The sequence below is a fragment of the Silurus aristotelis genome (assembly GCF_946808225.1).
Source record: "Silurus aristotelis genome assembly, chromosome: 12".
In the NCBI taxonomy this organism is placed as follows: Eukaryota; Metazoa; Chordata; class Actinopteri; order Siluriformes; family Siluridae; genus Silurus; species Silurus aristotelis.
The window spans coordinates 29,868,837-29,892,916 of NC_139585.1; the positions used below are offsets into that span (position 1 = coordinate 29,868,837).

General features: G+C 40.5%; 2 protein-coding genes and 3 long non-coding RNA genes across 5 annotated transcripts in view; 2 read left to right on the plus strand and 3 right to left on the minus strand.

The window, feature by feature from the left end:
- LOC310734376 overlaps positions 1 to 24,080 on the plus strand; it is a 159,544-nt gene that overhangs the window by 94,100 nt on the left and 41,364 nt on the right. The window lies entirely within an intron of this gene.
- Positions 1 to 24,080, minus strand: part of LOC310734355 (uncharacterized protein) — a 198,600-nt gene that overhangs the window by 89,211 nt on the left and 85,309 nt on the right. The window lies entirely within an intron of this gene.
- On the minus strand, positions 5,666 to 9,084 carry LOC310734375. The gene is made up of 4 exons (XR_014536027.1): positions 8,968 to 9,084; positions 8,695 to 8,790; positions 7,559 to 7,650; positions 5,666 to 5,700 (listed from the first exon to the last, which is right to left on the minus strand). It is a non-coding gene; the product is annotated as an uncharacterized lncRNA (long non-coding RNA).
- On the minus strand, positions 9,136 to 12,903 carry LOC310734910. The gene is made up of 4 exons (XR_014536173.1): positions 12,814 to 12,903; positions 12,387 to 12,470; positions 11,303 to 11,335; positions 9,136 to 9,230 (listed from the first exon to the last, which is right to left on the minus strand). It is a non-coding gene; the product is annotated as an uncharacterized lncRNA (long non-coding RNA).
- On the plus strand, positions 19,315 to 23,392 carry LOC310734911 (uncharacterized protein; the record flags this gene model as incomplete). The annotated part of the gene is made up of 4 exons (XM_083557391.1): positions 19,315 to 19,510; positions 20,951 to 21,079; positions 21,167 to 21,701; positions 21,781 to 23,392. The coding sequence occupies 4 exons, from the start codon at positions 19,315 to 19,317 to the stop codon at positions 23,330 to 23,332; spliced, it is 2,412 nt and encodes an 803-aa protein (XP_083413517.1). The 3' UTR covers positions 23,333 to 23,392.

Here is a 24,080-nt window from a genome sequence, read left to right on the forward strand (position 1 = left end):
CGACGGAAGCCTCTCCTCAGTGTAAGACACATGAAAGCCTGCATGGAGTTTGCTAAAAAACACCTGAAGGACTCCAAGATGGTGAGAAATAAGATTCTCTGGTCTGATGAGACCAAAATAGAACTTTTTGGCCTTAATTCTAAGTGGTATGTGTGGAGAAAACCAGGCACTGCTCATCACCTGTCCAATACAGTCCCAACAGTGAAGCATGGTGGTGGCAGCATCATGCTGTGGGGGTGTTTTTCAGCTGCAGGGACAGGACGACTGGTTGCAATCGAGGGAAAGATGAATGCGGCCAAGTACAGGGATATCCTGGACAAAAACCTTCTCCAGAGTGCTCTGGACCTCAGACTGGGCCGAAGGTTTACCTTCCAACAAGACAATGACCCTAAGCACAAAGCTAAAATAACAAAGGAGTGGCTTCACAACAACTCCGTGACTGTTCTTGAATGGCCCAGCTAGAGCCCTGACTTAAACCCAATTGAGCATCTCTGGAGAGACCTAAAAATGGCTGTCCACCAACGTTTACCATCCAACCTGACAGAACTGGAGAGGACCTGCAAGGAGGAATGGCAGAGGATCCCCAAATCCAGGTGTGAAAGACTTGTTGCATCTTTCCCAAAAAGACTCCTGGCTGTATTAGATCGAAAAGGGGCTTCTACTAAATACTGAGCAAAGGGTCTGAATACTTAGGACCATGTGATATTTCAGTTTTTCTTTTTTAATAAATCTGCAACAATGTCAACAATTCTGTGTTTTTCTGTCAGTATGGGGTGCTATGTGTACATTCATGAGGAAGAAGAATGAACCTAAATGATTTTAGCAAATGGCTGCAATATAACAAAGAGTGAAAAATTGAAGGGGGTCTGAATACTTTCCGTACCCACTGTATATATATATAGTGCATTGTAAAAGTATTCATAGCCCTTGAATACTTCCACATTTTGTCATGTTATAACCACAAACTTAAATGTATTTTATGGGGATTTTATGTAAAAGACCAACACAAAGTATCGTTTATAATTTTGAAGCGGAAAGAAAATGATACATGGTGTTAAATATTTTTTTACAAAAGTGTGGCATGCATATGTATTCAGCCCCTTTACTCTGATACCCCTAAATAAAATCCAGTGCAATCAACTGCCTTCAGAAGTCACCTAATTAATAATTAATGTGTACCTCTGTGTACTTAAATCCAGTATAATTACAGCTGTTCTGTGAAGGCCTCGTAGGTTTGTTAGAAAACATTAGTGAACAAACTGCATCATGAAGACTAAACACACCAGACAGATCAGGGATAAAGTTGTGGAAAAGTTTAAAGCAGGGTTAGGTTATACATTTTTTTTTTTTTTTTTTAACATCTCACGTCGAACTGTTTAATCCATCATCTGAAAATGGAAAGAGTATGGCACAACTGCTAACCTAACAAGACATAACCATCCACCTAAACTGACAGGCCGGGCAAGGAGAGCATTGATCCAAGTCGCAGACAGAAGGCTCATGTTAACTCTGGAGGAGCTGCAGAGATCCACATTTCATGTGGAAGAATCTGTCCACAGGCCAACTATTAGTTCTGCAACAGTCTGGTGATTATAAAAGAATGGTAATAAGAAAGCCATTATTGAGAAAAAAGAATAAGTCCCATTTGCAGTTTGCCATAAGCCATGTAGGGGACACAGCAAACATGTGGAAGAAGGTGCTGTGGTCAGATCAGACCAAAAATGAACTTACATGCAAAACACTATGTGTAATGGAAGCCTAACACTCCACATCAGCCCGAACACACCATACCCACCGTGAAACATGGTGGTGGCAGCATCATGAGATGGGGATGCTTTTCTTCAGCAGGGACAGTAAAGCTGGTCAGAGTTGATGTTAAGATGAATGGAGCTAAATACAGAGCAATCCTAGAAGAAAACCTATTAGAGGCTGCAAAAGACTTAAGCCTGGGGCAGAGGTTCACTTTCCAGCAGAACAACGACCCTAAACATACAGCCAGACCTACAAAGTAATGGTTGAGATCAAATCATATTCATCTGTTAGAATGGCCCAGTCAAAGTCCAGACCTAAGTCTTTAGCGAGACTTGAAAATTTCTGTTCAGACGTCTGATTTAACTGGAGTTGTTTTGCAGAAAAGAATGGGCAAAAATACATATAAAAAACATATAGTCTCTAGATGTACAAAGCTGGTAGATACATACACAAAAGAAGACATGCAGCTGTAATTGCAGCGAAAGGGGGTTCAACAAAGTATTGACTCAGGGGGGCTGAATACTGTACTTATGCACCCCACAATTTTCAGATTTTTATTTGTAAAAAATGTTTAACACCATGTATTATTTTTCTTTCCACTTCACAATTATGCGATATTTTGTGTTGGTCTCTCACATAAAATCCCAATAAAATACATTTAATTTTGTCCTTATAACGTGACAAAATGTGGACATATTTAAGGGGTATGAATAATTTTGCAATGCACTATATATATATATATACTGGATATGTGCTGCCCATGACACAGAAAGGGTGTAGTTCTATAGTTCTTTTTTTAGTTTTAAAGGGGAAAGTTCTATAGCATTGTCAATGAGGTGGTATTGAAGACCTACTCTAGGTCATGGTTTTCCTTGGGGACAGGTGCAATTATATGGGTTGATCCCAGTGTTAAACATGCCAGTTTAACACTGGGCTTTCTACTAAGATGGAACAGCAGGGAAAGTTAGGTTGAAACTCCAGGCAATGTTTGCGGCAAGCCAGTAAACACTATGTTAATTCTTTATGTTGCCATGAGATCACTCGATTGTGGGCCTTACACCTTACACTAGATTAATGGGCTTGGCAGGAGATGAGATGATAAACAATACAAGCTCCTCCACATAAAATAACACCACTTAAAGTTTGGTAATATACCTAGATCCAGAGGGGTGTTAGGGATCTGCAGGTTTTTAACAACTTGTCTGTGGATTAGGTTGGCCGCTGACCAGGAATCTATGAGAGCAGAGTGCTATTTAATTGGACTGGTAGCAAGATACTGAAGAGGAATGGATTAAGGCTTATCTCTGGGCAGTTGACGCATCAATGACCCTCTTGTCCACAACAGAAAAATCATTGGAGACGTTGACATCGCTGCCGCTCCTCCGGGGGACCCATGTCTTGCTCAGCTGCATAGGCGCTTTGGTACTGGTGCCCGTGACAGATAATGCTGTGGTTTGGATGGTTTGGGGGTGAAACTCACATGTGCGACCCTGAGTTTGTGATACATTGTTATGCTAAATGGCGGTGGTGATGTACTGAGCTAGGGAAGCTTTCTGGTCCTTGCAGGACATCTTTGCCCAAAGTGGTTAAGTCTTTCACAAAATTTCACAAAGCGCAGTGTCGTTCCATTCATGCATGAGCTTTTAGCTGTTTTAGGTTTGCCTTTTCCCCCGACACAACGACAGATTCCAATTTGTGTCCACTTGATTCCTGACAAGCAAAGTATTCTGTAATGCCAAAGCGGAGGTAGTCAGGTTGGAATCCATATGCGGTTTAATAAACACCAACAGAGTTCAAAAATGGGACAAGCTAAAGTGAAATAGTGAGTTGGGCCAGGAATCGGTACACAGATAGGCAGTTTGCAAAGGCAAACCAAGTCCGAAACCCTTTTCCAAAAGACAAGGTCCGAGGAACATATATGGGTTGATGCACAAGGGGCATAAACAGAAACGACTTGATAAATCGATGGAAAAGCAAACACAGTATTTTGTAACCACAGTGTGGGATTGGTGTAAGAATTGGTTTAAAATGATAAAAACATAAAAACACAGGTAGTGTTCAAAGCCCATGCAATTGATCCCTATGGTGGCATAATGGGAACATTACCACTTGGGACTATTACAACCAACATTGTCAGAAATGAAAAATAAAAGAAAGAGAAATCACAATAGAATGGATTTTATTATTGTTTCATTTGTAAAACGTTAAACACATTAGTGATAGTAACATTTCAAAAGAGCAGAAAGCACTACATTCACATGGGGGAATATATGACAACCAGTACAAGTGTTAAAGTAAAAAGGCATGCAAAATTCTTGAAATGTAAAAAAATATATAAATTTTATATATATATATATATATATATATATATATATATATATATATATATATATACAGTGTTGTGCTCGTTACTAAAAAATTGTAACTAGTTACAGTTACTCGTTACTTCATTCAAAAAGTAACTCCGTTACTTTGTTGATTATTTACACCAAAAAGTAATGCGTTACTGTTAAAAGTAACTTTTTAGTTCCTTTTTTAAAGAAGGTTCTTTAATGTTCACATTAATGCTCTTTTATGCGTTATGGTCCACACAAACACAAAACTGACTTAAACACAAAGTCATTTTTAAACACTATTTTATTAAAGTCAGAGCAGCACAAACTGAATATATTACAAGGATTTCTGAAATAAATAACAAAACAAGCTGAATAATATATTCACAATCAAACACTAAAGTGGCTTCTGCTGTTGTGTTGAGCTCTTAAACATGTTCCTTTCACAGCTGAAGTATGAAAACTATCAACAATGTAGAACAGAACACCGGGTTAGCAGTTAGCTTCTAGCTCCTCAGGCATGGAGTTCCTTGGAGTTTTTGTTTATCACAGTAGATACTAGCTTCGAACCAGAAAGACACAACTTACATTTGACTTAAAAGTTTTTGTCTTTATACTCAACTAAAGTGAAATAATGAGCATATTTCCACTTTGAGAAACTCGTCTTGCTCACGCCTCGACTCGCCATTACTGCCGCACAGACCTGAATAAACGGAGACACGCCCACAGTGCATCTTCTTCGTGTTTACAGTGGGTAATCCACCAATCCTAATTAATTTTTTTATAAAAGTAACGGGTAACGCACCATACGGCAACGGTAATGAAGTTACTTTATTTTTAAAAGTAACGCGTTACAGTATTAGTTACTGTAAAAAGTAATGCGTTACCGGTAACGCGTTCCTAGTAACACGTTACTGCCAAACACTGTATATATATATATATATATATATATATATATATATATATATATATATATATATATTCCTCTACTTACGATGAAGATAAGTCAAAAATAGTCGAAAATGGTGCTATGTCTGTGACACCCTTTTACTGCTTCATGCTGAATTATAATTTTTATTTTCTGCTCTAAAACTGATGGCTTTCCTCATCTTTTTTTCACTACCAGCAGGAGACAAACTGGTAGTGGCGTTTGGAAGACATGCTTTTATCACTAAAATTGCTGTTTGAAACAGAAAGAAATACACACTAACACTGAGACAACTTTACCCCGTCGAGCACTAGCGAGAGTGCGGCATCTCACAGGGTGAGAGATATGCTCATCCCAGCTGCGCATCCAACTTATCATACATCGGTGCTGCCTGTGCCTGTTACGCAAAATTTTTAATATTTTTATAATTTTGTCGTATCGCTATCGTCAGTGTAAGATCGAACCATTGTAACTCTGGGACCATCTGTATAATTAATAAATATATAAATATATATAGCAGTTAAGAAATACAGAACTGCTGGTGAATTTTGCAGAAGTTTAAATCAAATGCCATCCTCAGTCAGCTCAGGAGGTAGAGTGATGTCCTCAGCAGGTCCAGGAAGGTGAGCAACGTTCTCCTCAGAACATTAACATCTCTAGCTAAGTGACAATTATGTGCCCCACCACCTAAGAACAAAACAAACAACACAAAAATTTCAACATATACTTTAAAATAAATATAGCTATTGCCAAATGTTTTGAGAATAATGCAAATATAAATTTTGCTGAAGTCTGCTGCTTTAGGGTTTTAGATCATTTTGTCAAATGTTACTATGATATACTGAAGTATAACTATAACTATTTCATAAGTGTCAAAGGCTTTTATTGACAATTACATTGAGTTTATGCAAAGAGTAAATATTTGCAGTGTTTACCCTTCTTTTTCAAGACCTCTGCAATTTGCCATGGCATGCTGTCAATCAACTTCTGGGCTACATCCTGAGTGATGGCAGCCCTTGCATGCATAATCAATGTTGTTCCCCAAGCCACTTAGTTATCACTTTCGCCTTATCCCAATGTGCTAAATCAGGCAAGAAAAGGTATTGTTCATGACCAAACTGTTCTTGTGTAGTTGGGAGAAGTTGCTCTTAGAGGATGTTTTTGTACCATTCTTTATTCATGGCTGTGTTCCTAGGCAGAATTGTGAGTGAGCCCACTCCCTTAGCTGAGAAGCAACCCCACACATAAATCATGTCAGGATGCTTTACTGTTGGCATAACACATACTGATGGTGGCGCTCATCTTTTCTTCTTCGGGTCAGCTTATTTCCAGATGCCCCAAACAATCAGAAAGTGGATTCATCAGAGAGAATGACTTTATCCGAGTTCTTAGCAGTCCAATTCCTGTATCTGTTGCAGAATATCAGTCTGCCCCTAATGTTTTTACTGGGGAAAAGTGGCTTGCGGGGAGTAGTAGCTCAGTAGTTAAGGCTCTGCGTTACTGATCGGAAGGTTGGCGGTTCAAGCACCGGTATCGCCCAGCTGCCGCCCTTGAGCAAGGGTGCTGTGCTCCAGGTGCGCCATATCATAGCTGACCCTGTGCTCTGACGCCAGCTTTCAAGCAAGCTAGGATATGCAAATAAACAATTTCCATATGGGACGAATAAAGGCTATTCTGTTCTATTTTATGTGTGCAGATGCATTCACACCTGCTTGCTGCCATTCCTAAGCAAGCTCTGCACTGGTGGTGCCCTGATGCTGCATCATCTTTTGGGTGCTTGCTGGACTTTATTTGGGGCACCCTGAAGCCTTCTTAACAACAATTGAACCTCTCTTCTTTAAGTTTTTAATGATCTGATAAATGGTTGATTTAGGTGCAATCTGACTAGCTGACTGTGCTTGTGCAAAGTTTGCAGGTAACCATGGTTAACAGAGGAAGGACAATCATTTTCAGCACCACCCTCCTTTTAAAGCTTCCAGTCTGTTATTCTAACTCAATCAGCATGACAAAGTGAACTCCAGCCTTGTCCTCATCAGCACTCTCACCTGTGTAATAAGAACATCACTGACATGAACTCAGCCTTTTGTGGCAGGGCTGTAATGCGGTGGAAATGTTTTGCTTTTTGGGATTAGGTTCATTATATCTATATCAATGTATCAATATATCTATAAAAGCAGACCTTTTGTAAGTTGTTTTTTTTCTGGGGCACTCAGGTGTGTGTCTACATCATGTCAATAAAATAGGAAACCAGCCATGACCTTAGAGAACAAACACTGATCTGGAAATAGCTTATAAGGGCATTTCCAAACAAGTTGACATTAATCATATTACAGTGAGACGGATTGTGCACATGTGCGTCTCAACATAAACAGTCCAAGGTCAGACCATTTCACACCCAGGAGATAAAGCAAAACATCATGAGTCTAAATAAATAAAGTTAATCTTTATTTATTTTTTATTGTATACAGCAGTTGTGTACATTAACACTGTACTGTATATACAAAAATGATTAGTGTAGAATGAAAGCATGCAGGAAGCATCTTACCTGCTAAGATCCTGAGAGCTCAGATACATGAGCCAGATTCTGGAATTCATGGTCATGATTAGGTTGAGATGTTTCTCTGTTGTCCTTCTTCCCTGTGTAATAGAAACAAATGTGAATAACTAAATAATATAATGTTATCATAAAATGTTATAAGTTTCAAGTAACAACAAGGGAAAAAATGTTGAATCTTGAACTTTCTTCTGAAGCATATGTTTTCTGCCATTCTTAATTTCAATGAGATTAAAAAAATGCATCATTGTACATCGTAATGTAACTCTCAGCCGAGAAATTTCGAGTCCCCCAATTTTCTTAAATTTAGTTATTATACTGGCACAAGCCTCATGGCATCTTAGACATCGGAGAATTTTTTGATCCAATGTGAGTCCCAGCTATATAGTAGGGAAACTCATCTATGGGAATTTTGCTCCAGGACATAATATTCTCACATTGCTCATAATTTTCTGCTACTCGCATTGATCTCTGGAGAATTCAGAGTCCGAATCAACATTTTAACTTTTTGCAGTGTTGATGTGCAGGTAGAATTATTTTGATGAAAGAGGTCACTGGCATTAGGGAACACAGTTACAAAAAAGTAGTGTTTGCCTCTCCCTACCCTGATCCAGAACAATTTCCACAGTGTGTAAGTTTATCTGCAAGAATATTTAGGTAGGTGGTAGGTATGAATATAACATCCACATGAATGCCTAGGACCAAAGTTTTCCCAAATAGAACATCACCCATTGCATCACAATGCTTCTGCTGCCTCCTCCCATAATGCATCCTGCTGCCATTTTTTACTTGTGTAAGCCATTACCATATACCCAGCCATAAACACGATGGAAAGAAGACCTGAATCATCAGACCAGGCCTCTTTTTACCATTGTTCTATGGTCCAGTTCTGATGCTCATGTGAAGCAGTTTTATTTAAGTAACAGAACACAAACAAAACACTTTTATAAAGCTTTAAAATTCAGAAATGTCTGATAAAAAAAAAGATTTTTCCATGCATGAATTTTGTAACGAAAATTAAAGAACCACTTTATTTTCATTACTAAAGCAACAATAAAATAAAAAAGTACACAGACCAGCTCGACATCAGATCGACATACCGTGTCATGTCTGGAGATTATACTTACAAAAAAAAGATATCTGCAAAGCGAGTAAGCACACGGCAAAGACGCATTCGGTTGGTATTACAATAACTCGCAAATCCACTGTACGCTGGCCAGTTCCTGTTTATAATAAATAAAAGATAAAAATTGTAGCACCATAAATGATTATCTGGACAAATTTTAAACACTTTTTCTGATTATAATTTCACTCTTAACATTTACACAGTCATTAATTTTATATTATGATGATTATTATGCTTGTGATTATTATTATTAATATGAATATTACAGACTCACCTGCTTTAAGGATCAGCTCTACAATTAACGCAACAACGTTCACAAAAACAACCAGCACCGAGCCAATCAGGAACACAACCACACTCCATACAGCTGTAATACAAATGATTAGAGAAACCAGAAGCTTTTAAATTCAGCAGAGTTTGTTGTTGTAAATACAGAATAAATCTATTTTATAACTGAATTATAACTCAAATATATGACAGTAAACATGTTTGGTCGTGTCAGAAGGTTTCTAGACTCGGATTCTGGATGTCCGGTAACTAAAGCAAAATCAAATGATTCAAATGTGTCGATTCATATCCTTTCAGCATGACATTCACACGTATACACACAGACACCAAATTTCCATCACTCTAATTTGTTATAATAATCCTCACGTATAATAAATGATAGAAGTTATAGGTACAGACAATGAACAATAATGAAGCAAATGAAAGCTACATTTTACAAGATGAAAAAGTCTGTGCATAGCATCAACAATTCTACACCTTTTTTTGCACCATCACAAACACTGATGTGACAGAATTTACATTTTCAAATCTAAGTCTGAAATAAATTTGAATGGCTAGGATTTTTTTTTTATTGGAAATAAATCTTTAGAGGGATGTCAAAGTACCTAAACACATTGAACACAACTTCTGCAACTGTAAATGTTGATGGCAGGCTGGAAAGAGTACGGATCACTCAAAGCTCACCATGGTGACGGTTTTGCTATTCAATGGGGGGAATCAGTGATGAAGTTAATGGTGGGTTTATAGTCATTGAGACAGTTAGTAGTTGGAGGTGTGAAGTATGTTGGTTTGGAAGTAGACTGAGTAGAAGAAGCCAAATCTATGGATGTACTGAAGCATATGTGGTCACCTAGATTTTCATTGCAGTAGATTTGTCTGCTTAGGTGTTCTTGGACCTTGGACGATGACAGGGTAAACTCAAAACAGACAAAGAACATGACCCAGCATACCTGACAGGAGTTCAATCTCTTGGCCGACTTGATGTACTCTGAATTATGCTCAATGAAAATCATAAAAGGGTGTGGGGGTCCTGCAACCAGGGAAACCATTTTTTTACAAAGCTAGTTTTACTGTGAGGATTGTGATTTTGTATGCTCAGCAGAGGATCATTTTCCCCAAAAAAAGGTTAGTGGGTGATTTTTCTCCAAACCACCTCTGACAGATATATCTTACGTACCTACCTTCACAAGAAAATGGGTGAGGGGGGGTCCGGTGTGAGATAAATGCCAGCATGCTGACCAGCACATGATTTCTCATTCTTCTCAGCAGATCTAAGAGTCACAAGACTGCATCCATAGGAAACCAAGCACCACAGGAAGCATGGTTGTGATGGTGATTAGGACCAAAATGAGTGCTCTTTGTGCATGATGCTGATTTGAGAGGTCATAGATTTGGTGCAGTGGGTGACTGACCTTATCTTAAAAAGTTTAACCCCTTCAGCCAGAACCTTTGGTCTTCCACAAGCTTCTTACTTAGACGTTCAGAATTGGCATTAAACCCATGTCCCAAACTCCTATGTTCTTGAGCAGGCCATCAAGGTGAATGGAGAGTCACAGAGAGTCAAGGATTGTTTGATTATTGATGCATGTCTACTCCTTGAGGAACTTTAAACTGAGCCCCTCTTATTCAGAAGCTCAGCAAAAGCTGAGTGTACATTTACCATTCCAGAACCTTGTTAAATTATTAGGATATGCTCTCCAGTCTCAGTTCAGGAGATACATGGAACACTTTTCGAAGAGGTATAGGAAGTGTTCATAGGTGATGTGTGATGTCCTCCTTCCTAGCCACAGCCATTTTTTAGTGAGAATATCAATGAACTGATGAATACACACCAGGCTTCCTAACCAGTGAAGTACTGTAGTGTACTTTTCTGAACAGGCAATAATCAAAGAGGAAGACAGAGAAGTGGCCACCAGTGGAGGTAGTGTAGCTGTTACTGTGGCTCTGAGATGTGCTAGCTTCCTGTTGAACACCTGCTGCTGTGCTCTCCAAGAAGCTGACACTTTGCCATTCAAGGTTACCTGCTATATCTACAGGATGTATCCTGTCCATAAAATATTCTGTCAGGTGACAGTTGTGGACTCGCAGAGATGCAGGCAGAAAATAACATTTTTGGAGCTTGCAAACAAATCCAATACACAATAAAATTCAGGCAAGGTCCACGTTATGTTCTCGGAATTATAGTTACCTATTCAGCAGTTTGTTGTTTTGTAACTATGAAATTAAAGTATTTTATGACCTGATTTGAAATCGTATATATATATTGATATCTTGGTTGAGACATGACTGTGTACTTCAATAGAAAATTATTTTGTACTCACGTTGGTGACTCCGAGTGATTCCGGATTTGGATTCTAGACAAATGAAAGCACAATCAGTTGAATTATATCAGCAGTAACAAGTTTGTGAAACAAAATTTACTCCCGAACCTGCACATCAGTTTTAATTCTGCATTTAGTGTTATATGACAGATTTTAAAGGCAACTGAATCTGGATAAAATCAGATCCTTTCAGCATAACATTCGTACCTATGTGTCCGACCCTTTAAAATACTCCCCAGTACGGATGAATCACTTTATAATTATAAAATCATAGAAACCATATAGAATGTTTAAATTAAGGAAATGTACCATTTTGAAGAGAAAATAAGGTCATTTGTATAGTAATGTTCCATGTATACGCACAGAAGACATGATGTTACACAGTTCCATGATGTCCCAACTTTTTTGAGTCCTGTTGCAGCGATCAAATTCAAAATTACCTTATTAATTTTCTTAACAATTCTTTCTTTTCAAAACATTTGATATGTTTCTATGTTTTATTGTAAACCATTGCATTGTTTTTATTTACATTTAGCGTGGCATCACAACTTTTTTGGAATCGGGGTTTTAGTTATCCATTCAATGTAGGAGATGAGGCGTTTGTAACCTGAACACACTGTCATGTCCAGCAGCTGTGATGAATGTTCAGATTTTCACACTCTCCTCACCAATACATCAAGCCTTCTGGAATTTCTTTATGGAAATTTTAGTTGCATTGTTTATGAATAGCTTTGAACTGTGGCCTTTCCTGTCTTGTGTTCAACATAAGCTCAGTCTGGTAATTACTGAGAAAATGATTTGATTAGAAAATAATTGTATCCTGTCACAAATGTATTGCTGGATATTAAAAAATAAGGACTTACATTTTAAAATGAAGTCTACCATCTAGACTTCATCCTTTAAACAGAAACACTTACCTTTATGAAAATAAAGAGTTTAGACTAAAGAAGCAGTGCAATCAGAATACAAGGTAAATTAAATTAAATAAAAAAAATAAATCAGTCTATAATATGACAGGAAAATTAGCTGTCAGTCAAATAATTATCAAATAAGTAAACTTTGTATGAGAGTAAAAATATTAGACCTGATAATCGCTTTAGACTTGTAGACAGTGCCATCATGGTCAAGATGTGGAGGAACACAGTTACACAGGTCAATGCATCACACTCTAAAATAAAAACATAAAAACAAAGTTTTAACGCGTAATCAAGAGACTATTATTATTATTATTATTATTTATTTTATTATTATTAATAATATTATTACTACATTATAAATGTACAAGTAATTCAAACACAAAACTGCAATAAACCACTTTTCTTCTTGGCTTCATGATAGAACTACATTCTCTCATTTAATGTGAAGTTGCTGTAATAATACTTTGATCTGTGAGCTTTGGCTCAGTAGAAATATAACAATTAGAACTGCTTTTGTACATGACACCATATAAAAGGATCATCCAGTGGAACAGAATCTCCAGTAAACTGTAGTGGAACAGGACCGGTACTTACCGTTCACATCAGTCACTGCATTGTAATGGATGTAAATCGACCCCGATGTATTCGCAATCTCCAGGATTATCATTATTGATGCAAAGAGAAAAAAATCTGCAAAAACCAACAACAAAAGCAATGTTACACATATGATGTGACATCAATCACTGTTCTTACTGAGGTGATCAAATCTGCTACACTCCGTACCAGAATCTGCAAAACCTGTTAATTTCTTATCATAATAATAATAAATACAACAAACTCCAGAATTATTGACTTCCTTAAAAAAATGTTTTTTCATTAATTGCAGAGCAACTTACAATTATTTTATTTATACAACTAAGCATTTAAGGGGTTAAGGTCCTTGCTCAAGATCTCAACAGTGGCATTCTGGTGGTGCTTTGATTTGTCCTCATGACCTTCCAATCAGAAATTCAACGTCTTAACCACTGATCGTCCCCTTCCTAACAATCACTTTTTTGCACCCTTTCAGTGCTTGTCCTACGGTATCTCCAGGCTGGTGGTAGTGCGCTAGTTTGCTTATGTATCTTTCCATAATAAGAAGATTTCCTCTGTAATAATCCTACAGCCTGATAATTACATAAGTCTGTGGTCTGTACCTACTTGGAATTTGGGGAATGGCCTTAATTACTATTGTAAGATTCAGTTCATAAACATCATATTTTATTTGTAAATTTCAAAAATAAAATGCTTCTCTAGCTAATCTTTAAAAACAATTTCCGATCCCTTACCAATCCTAATGTCCTAATAAATTTTTTGTTCTAATTATAATTTATATTATTATAATAATATAATATTATAAATATTATAATATTAATATTATTAACAATACCCATTTTACAGGAATAGTGTACAATAATAATGATAATGAAATTTAGATGTAATCATCATGGACCAAGGCCTACATCGCTCATCATCCACTGCACCTTCACCTGACTTGGTCACATGTCTCCGATCACTCACACCTGAATCACATTGTACGCTGTCTAGCGTTTGTCTTTCATGGTTATTGGTTTTAGCTCATGTTCAGGTTTATGATGCATGTTATTTGGTGTTTTTTTAATGATCTGTGTTCCTTTTTTTATATATATATATATATGCATTTAATTAAAATAATATTCGGTTGCATCTATTTAGTTGCTTTCACTTGAAAAGAATCATGTACTTTTATAAAAATCTGTCAATTCAGTCAATGTCTGTAGAGAGTCTGTGATAGAGTCTGTGATTTTGTAGAGAGTCTGTGTAATATAGTGTGTCATCTTTCTGTCTGTAAGCCACACTGTGCTAAAATTTGACTTGGATTCTAAAATTATCATGAAACGTAAAGAAATATACATTTTTTTCTTGTGTTTTGTAATTATTTTGCACTTACGCCATGGTATTCCAGTGTTTCTGGAGCTGAAGCATCTGTTAACTAAAGCAAAATTGGTAAATTTATAAGTATGTTTCAGTAGAAAGTATTCATAAGTCTGTAACAGTAAAAAGTAACTCTGTTCTTGTACAATACAGTACGTCTTTTCAAATTCCATATAAATAACTCGAACACTAATTCCTCAGTGGCATTACCAGACCTGAACACTAGTGGTAACTGAGGTTCATAAAAAGTCTGATCTTTTCAGCATGAAATTCACAGCTACAAACATGGACTTCAAATTGCCAGCTGTCGAACCGTTTATAATAATCCATAATACTGATGAGTATCTTCATCATTTCCTGCTAAAGATCTAATGTATAGGATTTAGAGCACAGGAATCAAATGTTCTTGCTTTTCCATACTCTCAAATTGGGTAATTCATTGTATTTCTGACCTACAAGCAAATTTGTATGTAGAATATTTTTTATTTTAAGTTGTGTTTTAGAACTAAAGTTGTGTAATCAATTAACATTTATGTATCTATATTAATTTTTTATAATTTAATGTCAAAGTAAAATAATGTTAAGTACAATCTGCATAAAATGTGATATAATGTTTATAATGTTTGATTAAAAAAAAAGAATTAGATCAAATAAAAGATCGTACGATATACTTACTCAAAGATCGGCAAAAGGAATAAAAAATAAAACAAATAATTGCCAACAATGAAAACAGCAGCAGAGTCAGATTTCCTGCAACACAGAGAACAGTAATTACATTAAAATCAAACATTTGCTTACGAAGACTAAATCTGGAGTAAATGTATTATTTGTGACAGTAATGATGCTGTAAACATGCTATAGACATATACAGTCCTGGTGGATCAAACCAAGTTTACAGTGGGTAAGTTTGAAGGGTTGGATAATGAAGAAAAAAAACATATTTATATAAAAAGATTTAAAACATCTAGAATTTAAAAGTTTTTAATTTTAATATGTATATGTAGTCTAATGTAGTGTAAAAGCCATTATATAGCTTGGTATTCATGAATTTAACACACAGATACACACAAAATAGCCATTAGCCAAATATAATGGTACATTTAATGAAATGTACACATCAATCAACATAAAACATTACCTGAAAAAGATGTGCTTACCTAAAGTACGCAAACCATATCTGATAAGAATGAACATTATTTGCAGAAAACTGCTGAGTTCTGCATTTATGTAACTTAAGTATGTTATTTTTGGGGGATTCCGTCTACAGCATACTGTGAAATAAAAGATTATTAAAAGGTTAATTCAAAGATCTAAAAAGTGAATAAAACACAAGACTGTACTTATATTTCAAAGTTTTATGATAGTTATATAATTAAAAAAACTGGTAGTGTTTCATATACCAGCACCTTATTCCAGTGTAAAAACCCTCTGTAATTGTGATGTGATAATATAAACATACTTTGGATTCATATTCATTAAATTGTGAATCAGTTCAGGACTGAATTATCGACTTGTTAAAAATATATTATAAATTATTTTGGACATACAGCATTGTTTAAACACCTGCTGTAACATAAAGATGTCTTCCAAAAGAATACAATTATACACATTCCTAAATAAAAAACAGCAAACAACAATCACCATTAATAATGTCAGGTTGTTTCATAAGTATATCAAATATATTTTTATACTTAATAAGTCTGTCTGAGTAACGAATATGACACTTTAAATAAAATGTGATATTCCATTTCAGGAAATAAATGGATTTGAGTATTATGGCTGGTTGAAATAGTTAACAACATTTAGTTACATCTAGGAATGTATCTGTGTATCTAAAAGTAATTCTGCATAAACAATTCAAACATTTACACTCCTCTGACTTCTATAGTCTAATCCTAACACCAACATGCACACACAAAATATAAAAATGTATATTATATAACAAAATGCAGCTGAACACATACCTACACAAATAAGATGGCAAAAAATCTGAAGTAACCACAGTACCGGAAAAAAGAGAATGAACACTTTTTCTATAGGGAGTGATATATGCCAGAGGAAAACAATAATAGCTAGAAAACACAAAAAATGTTATAGCATATATTACAAACAATACATACAGAATGTTAAATGCTGAGCGATCAAAAGCTTTGCTTCTGTAGAATTCTACATGTTTCTCTTAACTATTCTCTTCATATAAATATGAAATACGATTTTACAGTTTATAATGGTGTGATGGTTTGATGTTTACTCACGTAAATAAGCAATGACAGCTATCACAACATATTGTAGTGCAACTGCCAAATCATTTATTAACTGGTGGACACAATCTGTAATATAATTAGACACAGTGTTTACTGATCAGAAGAGAGAAGTAATGAAGTATAAAAACTTTGTTACTGTAAGTAGATTTTTTTGGTATCAGTATTTTTTGAGTATAAAAGTATAACTTTTTACTTTCACTCATTACATTTTTACACAAATATCTGTACTTTCTAATTCTTACAGAACAGACTCGTTACTTTATTATTTACTATTATACTACTATATAATATTACTATAGTTTTCATCTATTTGGTCAAATGTGGTTTTCAGCACATCAACATGCTTCCTGTCATTGTGCTGCTTTTTCTATCCACTGGTCTTGTCTCTCTCACACCACAGACGTAGATTGTTACTGAAGCTCACAATGAGCAGGCAGAAGGCAATAAGAAGTCTGGGGTTTCCGTGGGAAGACAGAGGGAGTCAGTGATGGAAACATGACTGAGAACAGAGACATTCCTGATCATCATCATCTTTTCTCTGCTTGTGTTCTATATGGTGGATCTTCAGCCTGAATACATTCATTAGAGAACAACATTTGAAATTTGTTTTGTATTATATATTAATTAAAGCTATAAAAATTAACGCAAATCTTTTTTTATTAACGCGCAATTAATGCAGCGCGCATTTCTGTTAATATTTTTATAAAAAATACAAACAATAAATAAATCAATAAATAAATATACAAGAGGCAAAATTAAAACCTTCCATGCAACACATTTATTTACGATGTCTTTTCTTTACTCAGATATAAAACTAATTATTAAACTCCACCGGAATTAGCTGCAACAACTAATCGAATAGTAGATAGTAACTGATAATGAAATTCGTTGTCAGCTGTTCAGGTTACAGGTTAGTGTGACAGTAAGAGAACACAGCCACGTACAAAAATGGCAGAAAGTACAGAGTCAACCGGCAGAAGGAAAATGTGTGCGTCCCCAAGTCGTCCAAGGCATTTAAGCATTTTATATTAGGTGGAAGTACCACATTGATGCACGAGCACATCAGCACATTGAGTAAAAACTGTAGAAGCCTAATCATGTGTAAATGGTGTAGTTTAATGAAGTGTTATTGTGTAACTTCAGGAAAGTCGCACTGGATCTGTTCTGTCGTGACTCACAAGCATCAGATTAAGCAATCAGTTCACTCATGATGATTCAATGAAAGCGTTGTAAACAAACACTTAATCTAAAAGCAGCAAAAACAGCAGCAGTAAACAATCATATTTTTTCCTCACTATTGTGGTTTTTAGCTAATTATTATGCATTTGTTTATCAATGCTTCTTTTTCTTTTCTTTTTTTATCAAGTCTGTTAGGTGCTGTGTTTCTCTGCTCCATTCTCTCTTTATAGCATTCAGCTACTAACAGTAACATGTTTTCTACTACATTAAAATGCTTGTTTTTAATGTTTTTATATTCAGTTTATGTATATATCATTTAATTATACAAAATTTTATTAATTATATTTCAGATGCTTATATCTTCACAACTAAACAAAATATCTGTGTTTTTATTTAAACAAAAACTGTCAAAACAATGTTTTCATATTCGATATAGATTTTTTAAGCAGGGTTGCCAACTTGCCATCTGCAAAATGCAATACAAACGTTGATTTATACAAACTGTTTCACCTTTCATACTCACACTGATTTGTTTTACAGAAAGAAACAACCCAGTATAATTTAATTTGCTCTAAGCAGAAATTCCCCATACATTCCTCAACGAGCAGCCACCATTTAATGTCTAAATTAAGGAATAGTTAAACTCGATATCTTGCTTTTGCATTTTAAGTACACTGTTATTTATAAATACTCTGAATTTGGATTTTATATAGTATAATAAGCAAAACATGTAATAAAAAATATTTTATGATTAATCAATTCATCGAGAAAATTTTGTCATGCCGATTAATCGATTATCAAAATAATCGTTAGCTGCAGCCCTAGAATAAACAAATTTACATTCCTAACTATTCTCTGATTATGTAATTCATATAAAAGATATTGTAGAAGAGGTACAGTTTTTCCAGTATCACCTAATTAACTGTCCGTGTTGAAACATAGTTCCCCTTCAGGAACTCGAGCTGCGTTGAAACGCTATGGGAACGCCCCTGCGTGACCGCGCTCTGAACCACGTGTGTAATCTGACCAATAGGCGTTTGGTACGTGACGTCATCAGCGGGCGACGTCGCGTAAACAGGAAGCTACAAATGGCTGCGAGATGGACCAGACGCTAGCTTTCTGCTCGTTCAGGTAAGCGCTGTTTCGCTGTGTTTCTAATCGAGTGATGGCTGGCAGGCAAAGTTTCCGTAGGTGCGTGCATCCGTGTCCGCGATTCATTACTGGCAAGGATTCGCATGATCGGTGCGTTGTTTGCCTGGGAGTGGAGCATGCACAATCGGCTCTCGAGGGTGTCGATTGCTCGCATTGTAGCCGGATGGCTATGCGCACGCTTCGCTCCCGGAGAGCGCTCTTTGAGAAAAGCTCTCTCCCTCGCGGCTCCGGTCCCGCTCTCGCCGAGGCGAAGCGAAGCGGCGCGGGCGCTCGTGGGGCTCACAGGCCGATTTAGCGGCGGCGTTGGAGTCGGATGAGTCAGCTTCAGCTTCGTCGGCTGAATTGAGCTTCGGCTCTATCGGAGAAGCAGGATGAGCGCTTTCTGCGTCCTGTGTCGCTTCCTTGGCGCCGGGGCCTGCCGTTCTTCCCCGATCTGCACGCCGAGGTGTCCAGGTCCTGGTAGACCCCGTACTCAGCGCCTTCTTCGTCTCGCCACTCCTCGCTCTATGCGAATGTGGTTGGGGCTAAGGCGTGCGGCTATGGGGCGATGCCGCGTGTTGAAGAGACGCTAGCCAGCTATCTCTCTTCTGGCGTGGCTTCGTCGCTAAAGGCTCCGGTGTTCCCTACTAAGCCGCTACGTGCTACATCGGCTTTGGTGGGAAAGGCTTACGCGGCAGCAGGTCAGGCTGCGGGATGTCTCCACACCATGGGTGTGTTGCAGGCATACCAGGCTGACCTGCTACGTGATTTGGATGAGGGCCTTAGCTCTTGAGGAGTTGCGTCGCGCTGCCGACTTAGCCCACGAAGCACACGGCGCGGGCCGTTGGTCGGTCCATGGCGGCCCTAGTGGCCACAGAGAGGCATCTGTGGCTCCAGCATCTCAGCCTGCATTTAGACGGTTGTTCTGTAACTACTAGTTCAACGGTAAAAGACCTGGGAGTTATTTTAGACAGCAACTTATCTTTTAATAATCACATCAATCAAGTTACAAAAACAGTCTTCTTTCACCTTAGAAATATTTCTATGCTAAGAAATATGTTATCTATATCTGATGCAGAGAAGCTCGTCCATGCGTTTATGACCTCTAGAATAGACTACTGTAATGCATTACTAGGTGGATGTCCTGCATCATTAATAAACAAGCTTCAGTTAGTTCAGAATGCCGCAGCAAGAGTTCTTACTAGGTCAAGAAAATACGATCATATAACCCCAATCTTATCGTCCCTACATTGGCTTCCTGTTAAGTTTCGAATAGACTACAAACTACTGCTACTCACTTATAAAGCACTTAATGGTTTGGCTCCCATGTATCTATCCAGTCTTTTAACACGCTACAATCCGTCACGCTCCCTGAGATCTCCAAAGTCTGGGCTTCTAGTAGTTCCTAGAATAGCAAAGTCCACTAAAGGTGGTAGAACATTTTCACATTTAGCTCCTAAACTCTGGAATAGTCTTCCTGACAGTGTTCGGGGTTCAGATACACTCTCCCAGTTTAAGTGTAGATTAAAAACATATCTTTTTAACAAAGCCTACACATAACACACATCACACACATCACATCACAACCTTGTGCTCCAGAATATATGATCACATGCACATTATCAACTTGTGCTGTTAAAATCATGAACAGCAGCTACGCTAATTCCTCTCCACTGCTTCTCTTTCTCTCCCCATCCCGAGGCATCCTGAGGTTTGGCCAGCTCCAGTCACGTCCCACCTCGTGAAGATTATGGACCTATGGATGATCATGGAGAAGTAGATGCCGAGTGTTTAAAGGCCCTGGCATGGAGAAGCTGATGCTGGATCTATGATGATCACAAATTGTTCTGTATTGTTGAAAGATTTATGACCAAACTCTTGATGTCACCCATATGAGGATGGGTTCCCCTTTGAGTCTGGTTCCTCTCAAGGTTTCTTCCTCATATCATCTAAGGGAGTTTTTCCTTGCCACTGTTGCCACGGCTTGCTCATCAGGGACAAACGCACACCATTCACCTTCACTGTTGTTTTCTGTAAAGCTGCTTTGAGACAATGTCTGTTGTGAAAAGCGCTATACAAATAAACTTGACTTGACTTGACTTGACCTTGTCCGACCTCCCGGACGAGGATCGAGCTTTGCTCTTGAACGCACCGATGGCTCCTCCTGGCCTGTTTGGCGACGCGGTAACGGCGGTCGTGAACAGGTTTTAGGAGTCTAAGACGCAGTCGGCTGCGTTTCAGCAGTACCTCCCTCGCCGATCGCGTGGGGCTGGTCAGCAGCAGCCCCAGCCCGGTCCCTCCGGGCACCGCGAACCCCAGAAACAGAGTCTCCGGTCTCCGCGGGCAGGGCCTAAGGGTCCGAGGCGTCGCTCTGGGCCCAAGAAGGAGCGGGCTGACCTGAGGGTCACCCTCGCCTCCAGCAAACGGGCTGTGGTGCGGAAACCCTGACGATCTTCAGTCGAAGGGACGGTGCACACCTCTCGCTACGGTGCCCGTCTCTCCCCCGCACCACCAGGGGGGCGGGCCGTTGACTTTGCCACAGGATGTGCTTCAGAGCGCGGCCTCCCTCCAGCGGGCGTCTCCCTCCGCTTCCGCCCAGAGTCTCGGTACAGATAGGGGAGACCCGCCGCCTCTTACGAGGTGTCATCAGCTGCAGGGCTCCGCCCCAGCTGCTCTGAGTGGGTCAGAGGCCAGCCCCGAGGGGCTGGTTCCCCTAAGGAACTTTCTGGCGGCATGGGAGGGGCTGCCAGAAGTCTCCCGGTGGGTCCTGCGGACCATAGAGGGCGGTTACGCGATCCAGTTCGCGTCCTCTCCTCCCTGTTTCAACGGGGTGTGTCCCACCCTGGTGGGACCCGAGCAGGCTCTGGTCCTGGAACAGGAAGTGCGCACACTCCTGGGGAAAGGGGCCATCGAGGTGGTTCCCCCCTCGGTTCAAGAGTCAGGCTTCTACAGCCCGTACTTCGTCGTTCCGAAGAAGGATGGTGGGTTGCGTCCCATTCTGGATCTTTCGCTTCTTGAACCGCTCTCTCAGGAGGCTCAGGTTCAGGATGCTCACCCTCAAGGGGGTCGTGACTCAGATCAGGTCCGGGGACTGGTTCGTCACGATAGATCTGAAGGACGCATACTTTTACGTCGCCATCCTTCCTGCGCACAGGAGGTTCCTGAGGTTTGCCTTCAGGGCCGTGGCATACCAATATCGGGTCCTCCCGTTCGGCCTGGCACTCTCGCCCCACACCTTCACGAAGTGCGTCGATGCAGCACTGGCCCCGTTGCGGCTCCAGGGCATCCGCATTTTTAATTACATCGACGATTGGTTGATCCTGGCTCATTCAGAGCGTCAGGCGATTCGGCATCGAGATGTCGTCCTCGCCCACATGAAGGTGCTCGGGTTTCGGCTGAACGCCGGCAAGAGCGTGCTTTCTCCGGCACAGAGAACCACCTTTTTGGGCGTGGTGTGGGATGCGGCCAGGATGCAGGCACGGTTGTCGCCTGCACGGGTCGAGGTCATCCTCACTGCCGTCAGGAGAGTGCGAGAAGGCCAGCCACTCACTGTGAGGCAGTTTCAGAGGCTGCTGGGTTTAATGGCGGCGGCATCCAGCATAGTTCCGTTAGGGCTCCTGCACATGAGGCCCCTCCAGTGGTGGCTCCGGGGCAGGGGGTTCTCCCTCAGGGGAGACCTGCATCGTGCTATCAAGGTCTCGCGGCGTGCCCTTCGAGCCTTGGATGTCTGGAAAGACCGTCCTTTCCTGTCCCGTGGCCCGGTGCTGGGGGCTCCGTGCCGTCGCGTGACGCTGACAACGGACGCTTCCCTCACGGGGTGGGGAGCGGTCTTGAGTGGCCACTCCGCCCAGGGTCTGTGGAGCGGCCCACTTCTCTCGTGGCACATAAATTGCCTGGAGCTGATGGCAGTGTTTTTGGGGTTACAGCACTTCCTCCCGACCCTGAGAGATCGCCATGTGTTGGTCCGGACGGACAATACTGCGGTGGTCTCTTACATCAACCACCAGGGGGGTCTCCGGTCTCGCCCCTTGTACAAGCTGGCGCGAGTGGTCCTCTTATGGTCTCAGGACAGGCTCCTGTCTTTGAGGGCCGTTTACCTCCCGGGTCGGTTGAATGGCAGAGCAGACGCCCTGTCGAGGCAGGGCCCGAGGCCTGGAGAATGGCGACTCCACCCCGAGACGGTGGAGCTCATATGGCGGAGGTTCTACAGAGCCCAGGTGGATCTTTTTGCGACCCAGGAGACCTCGCACTGTCCCCTCTGGTTCTCTTTCTCTCACCCAGCCCCATTAGGGCTGGATGCCATGGTGCAGTCGTGGCCGAGGCTACACCTGTATGCTTTTCCCCCGATCGCTCTGCTCCCTGGAGTTCTGGAGAGGGTTCGCCGGGAAGGAGTCCGTCTCCTCCTTGTGGCGCATCGTTGGCTGGGCAAGCCATGGTTTGCGGATCTGGTGTCCCTGCTCGAGGGCCCTCCGTGGGAAATTCCTCCCAGGAGGGATCTCCTCTCACAGGCGGGCGGAACCCTGGTTCACCCCCGCCCGGAGTTGTGGAGGCTATGGCTGTGGCCCCTGAGGGGACACAGTTCGTAGCGGCTGGTCTCTCTACCGAGGTAGTTGGCACCCTTCTCCACTCCAGGGCTTCCTCTACGAGGAGGTTGTATGCTGCATGGTGGCGACTGTTCGCGTCATGGTGTGTGCACCGTGGTTTGGACTCGGTTAACTGCCCGGTCGGGTTAGTTCTGGAGTTCTTACAGGAACAGTTTGCCGCAGGGTTGTCCCCTTCGACCCTCAAGGTTTACGTGTCCGCCATCGCGGCTTATGGCACCCCGCCCATGGGGCAGTCGCTGGGCAGGCACCCACTGGTGACACGTTTCCTCTGCGGCACCCGGAGGCTGAGGCCCGGGACACGACCCAGAGTGCCTGTCTGGGATCTGGCTGTTTGTGTTGGCGGCTCTGTCTAGCCCCCCTTCAAACCGTTAGCCGATATGGCCCTTAGGTTTCTGTCGGTAAAGACCACCTTCCTCTTGGCGGTTTCCTCCCTGAAGAGGTTTGGGGATCTGCATGCTCTGTCTGTGGCCCTGTCCCGCCTGGTGTTTGCCCCTGGCATGACCAGAGCGTTTCTCTACCCGAAACCTGGGTACGTGCCTAAGGTGCCTTCGGCTCCCTCACGTCCTGTCATCTTGCATTCATTCTGCCCTCCTCCGTATGCAGCCCCCGTCCGTGGAAGAGGTCGGAGCAGCTGCTGGTCTGGTATGGCCCGAACAGGAAAGGTTTCCCGGCCAATAAGCAGACTTTGAGCAGATGGGTTGTGGATGCGATTGTGTCGGCTCACGAGTCC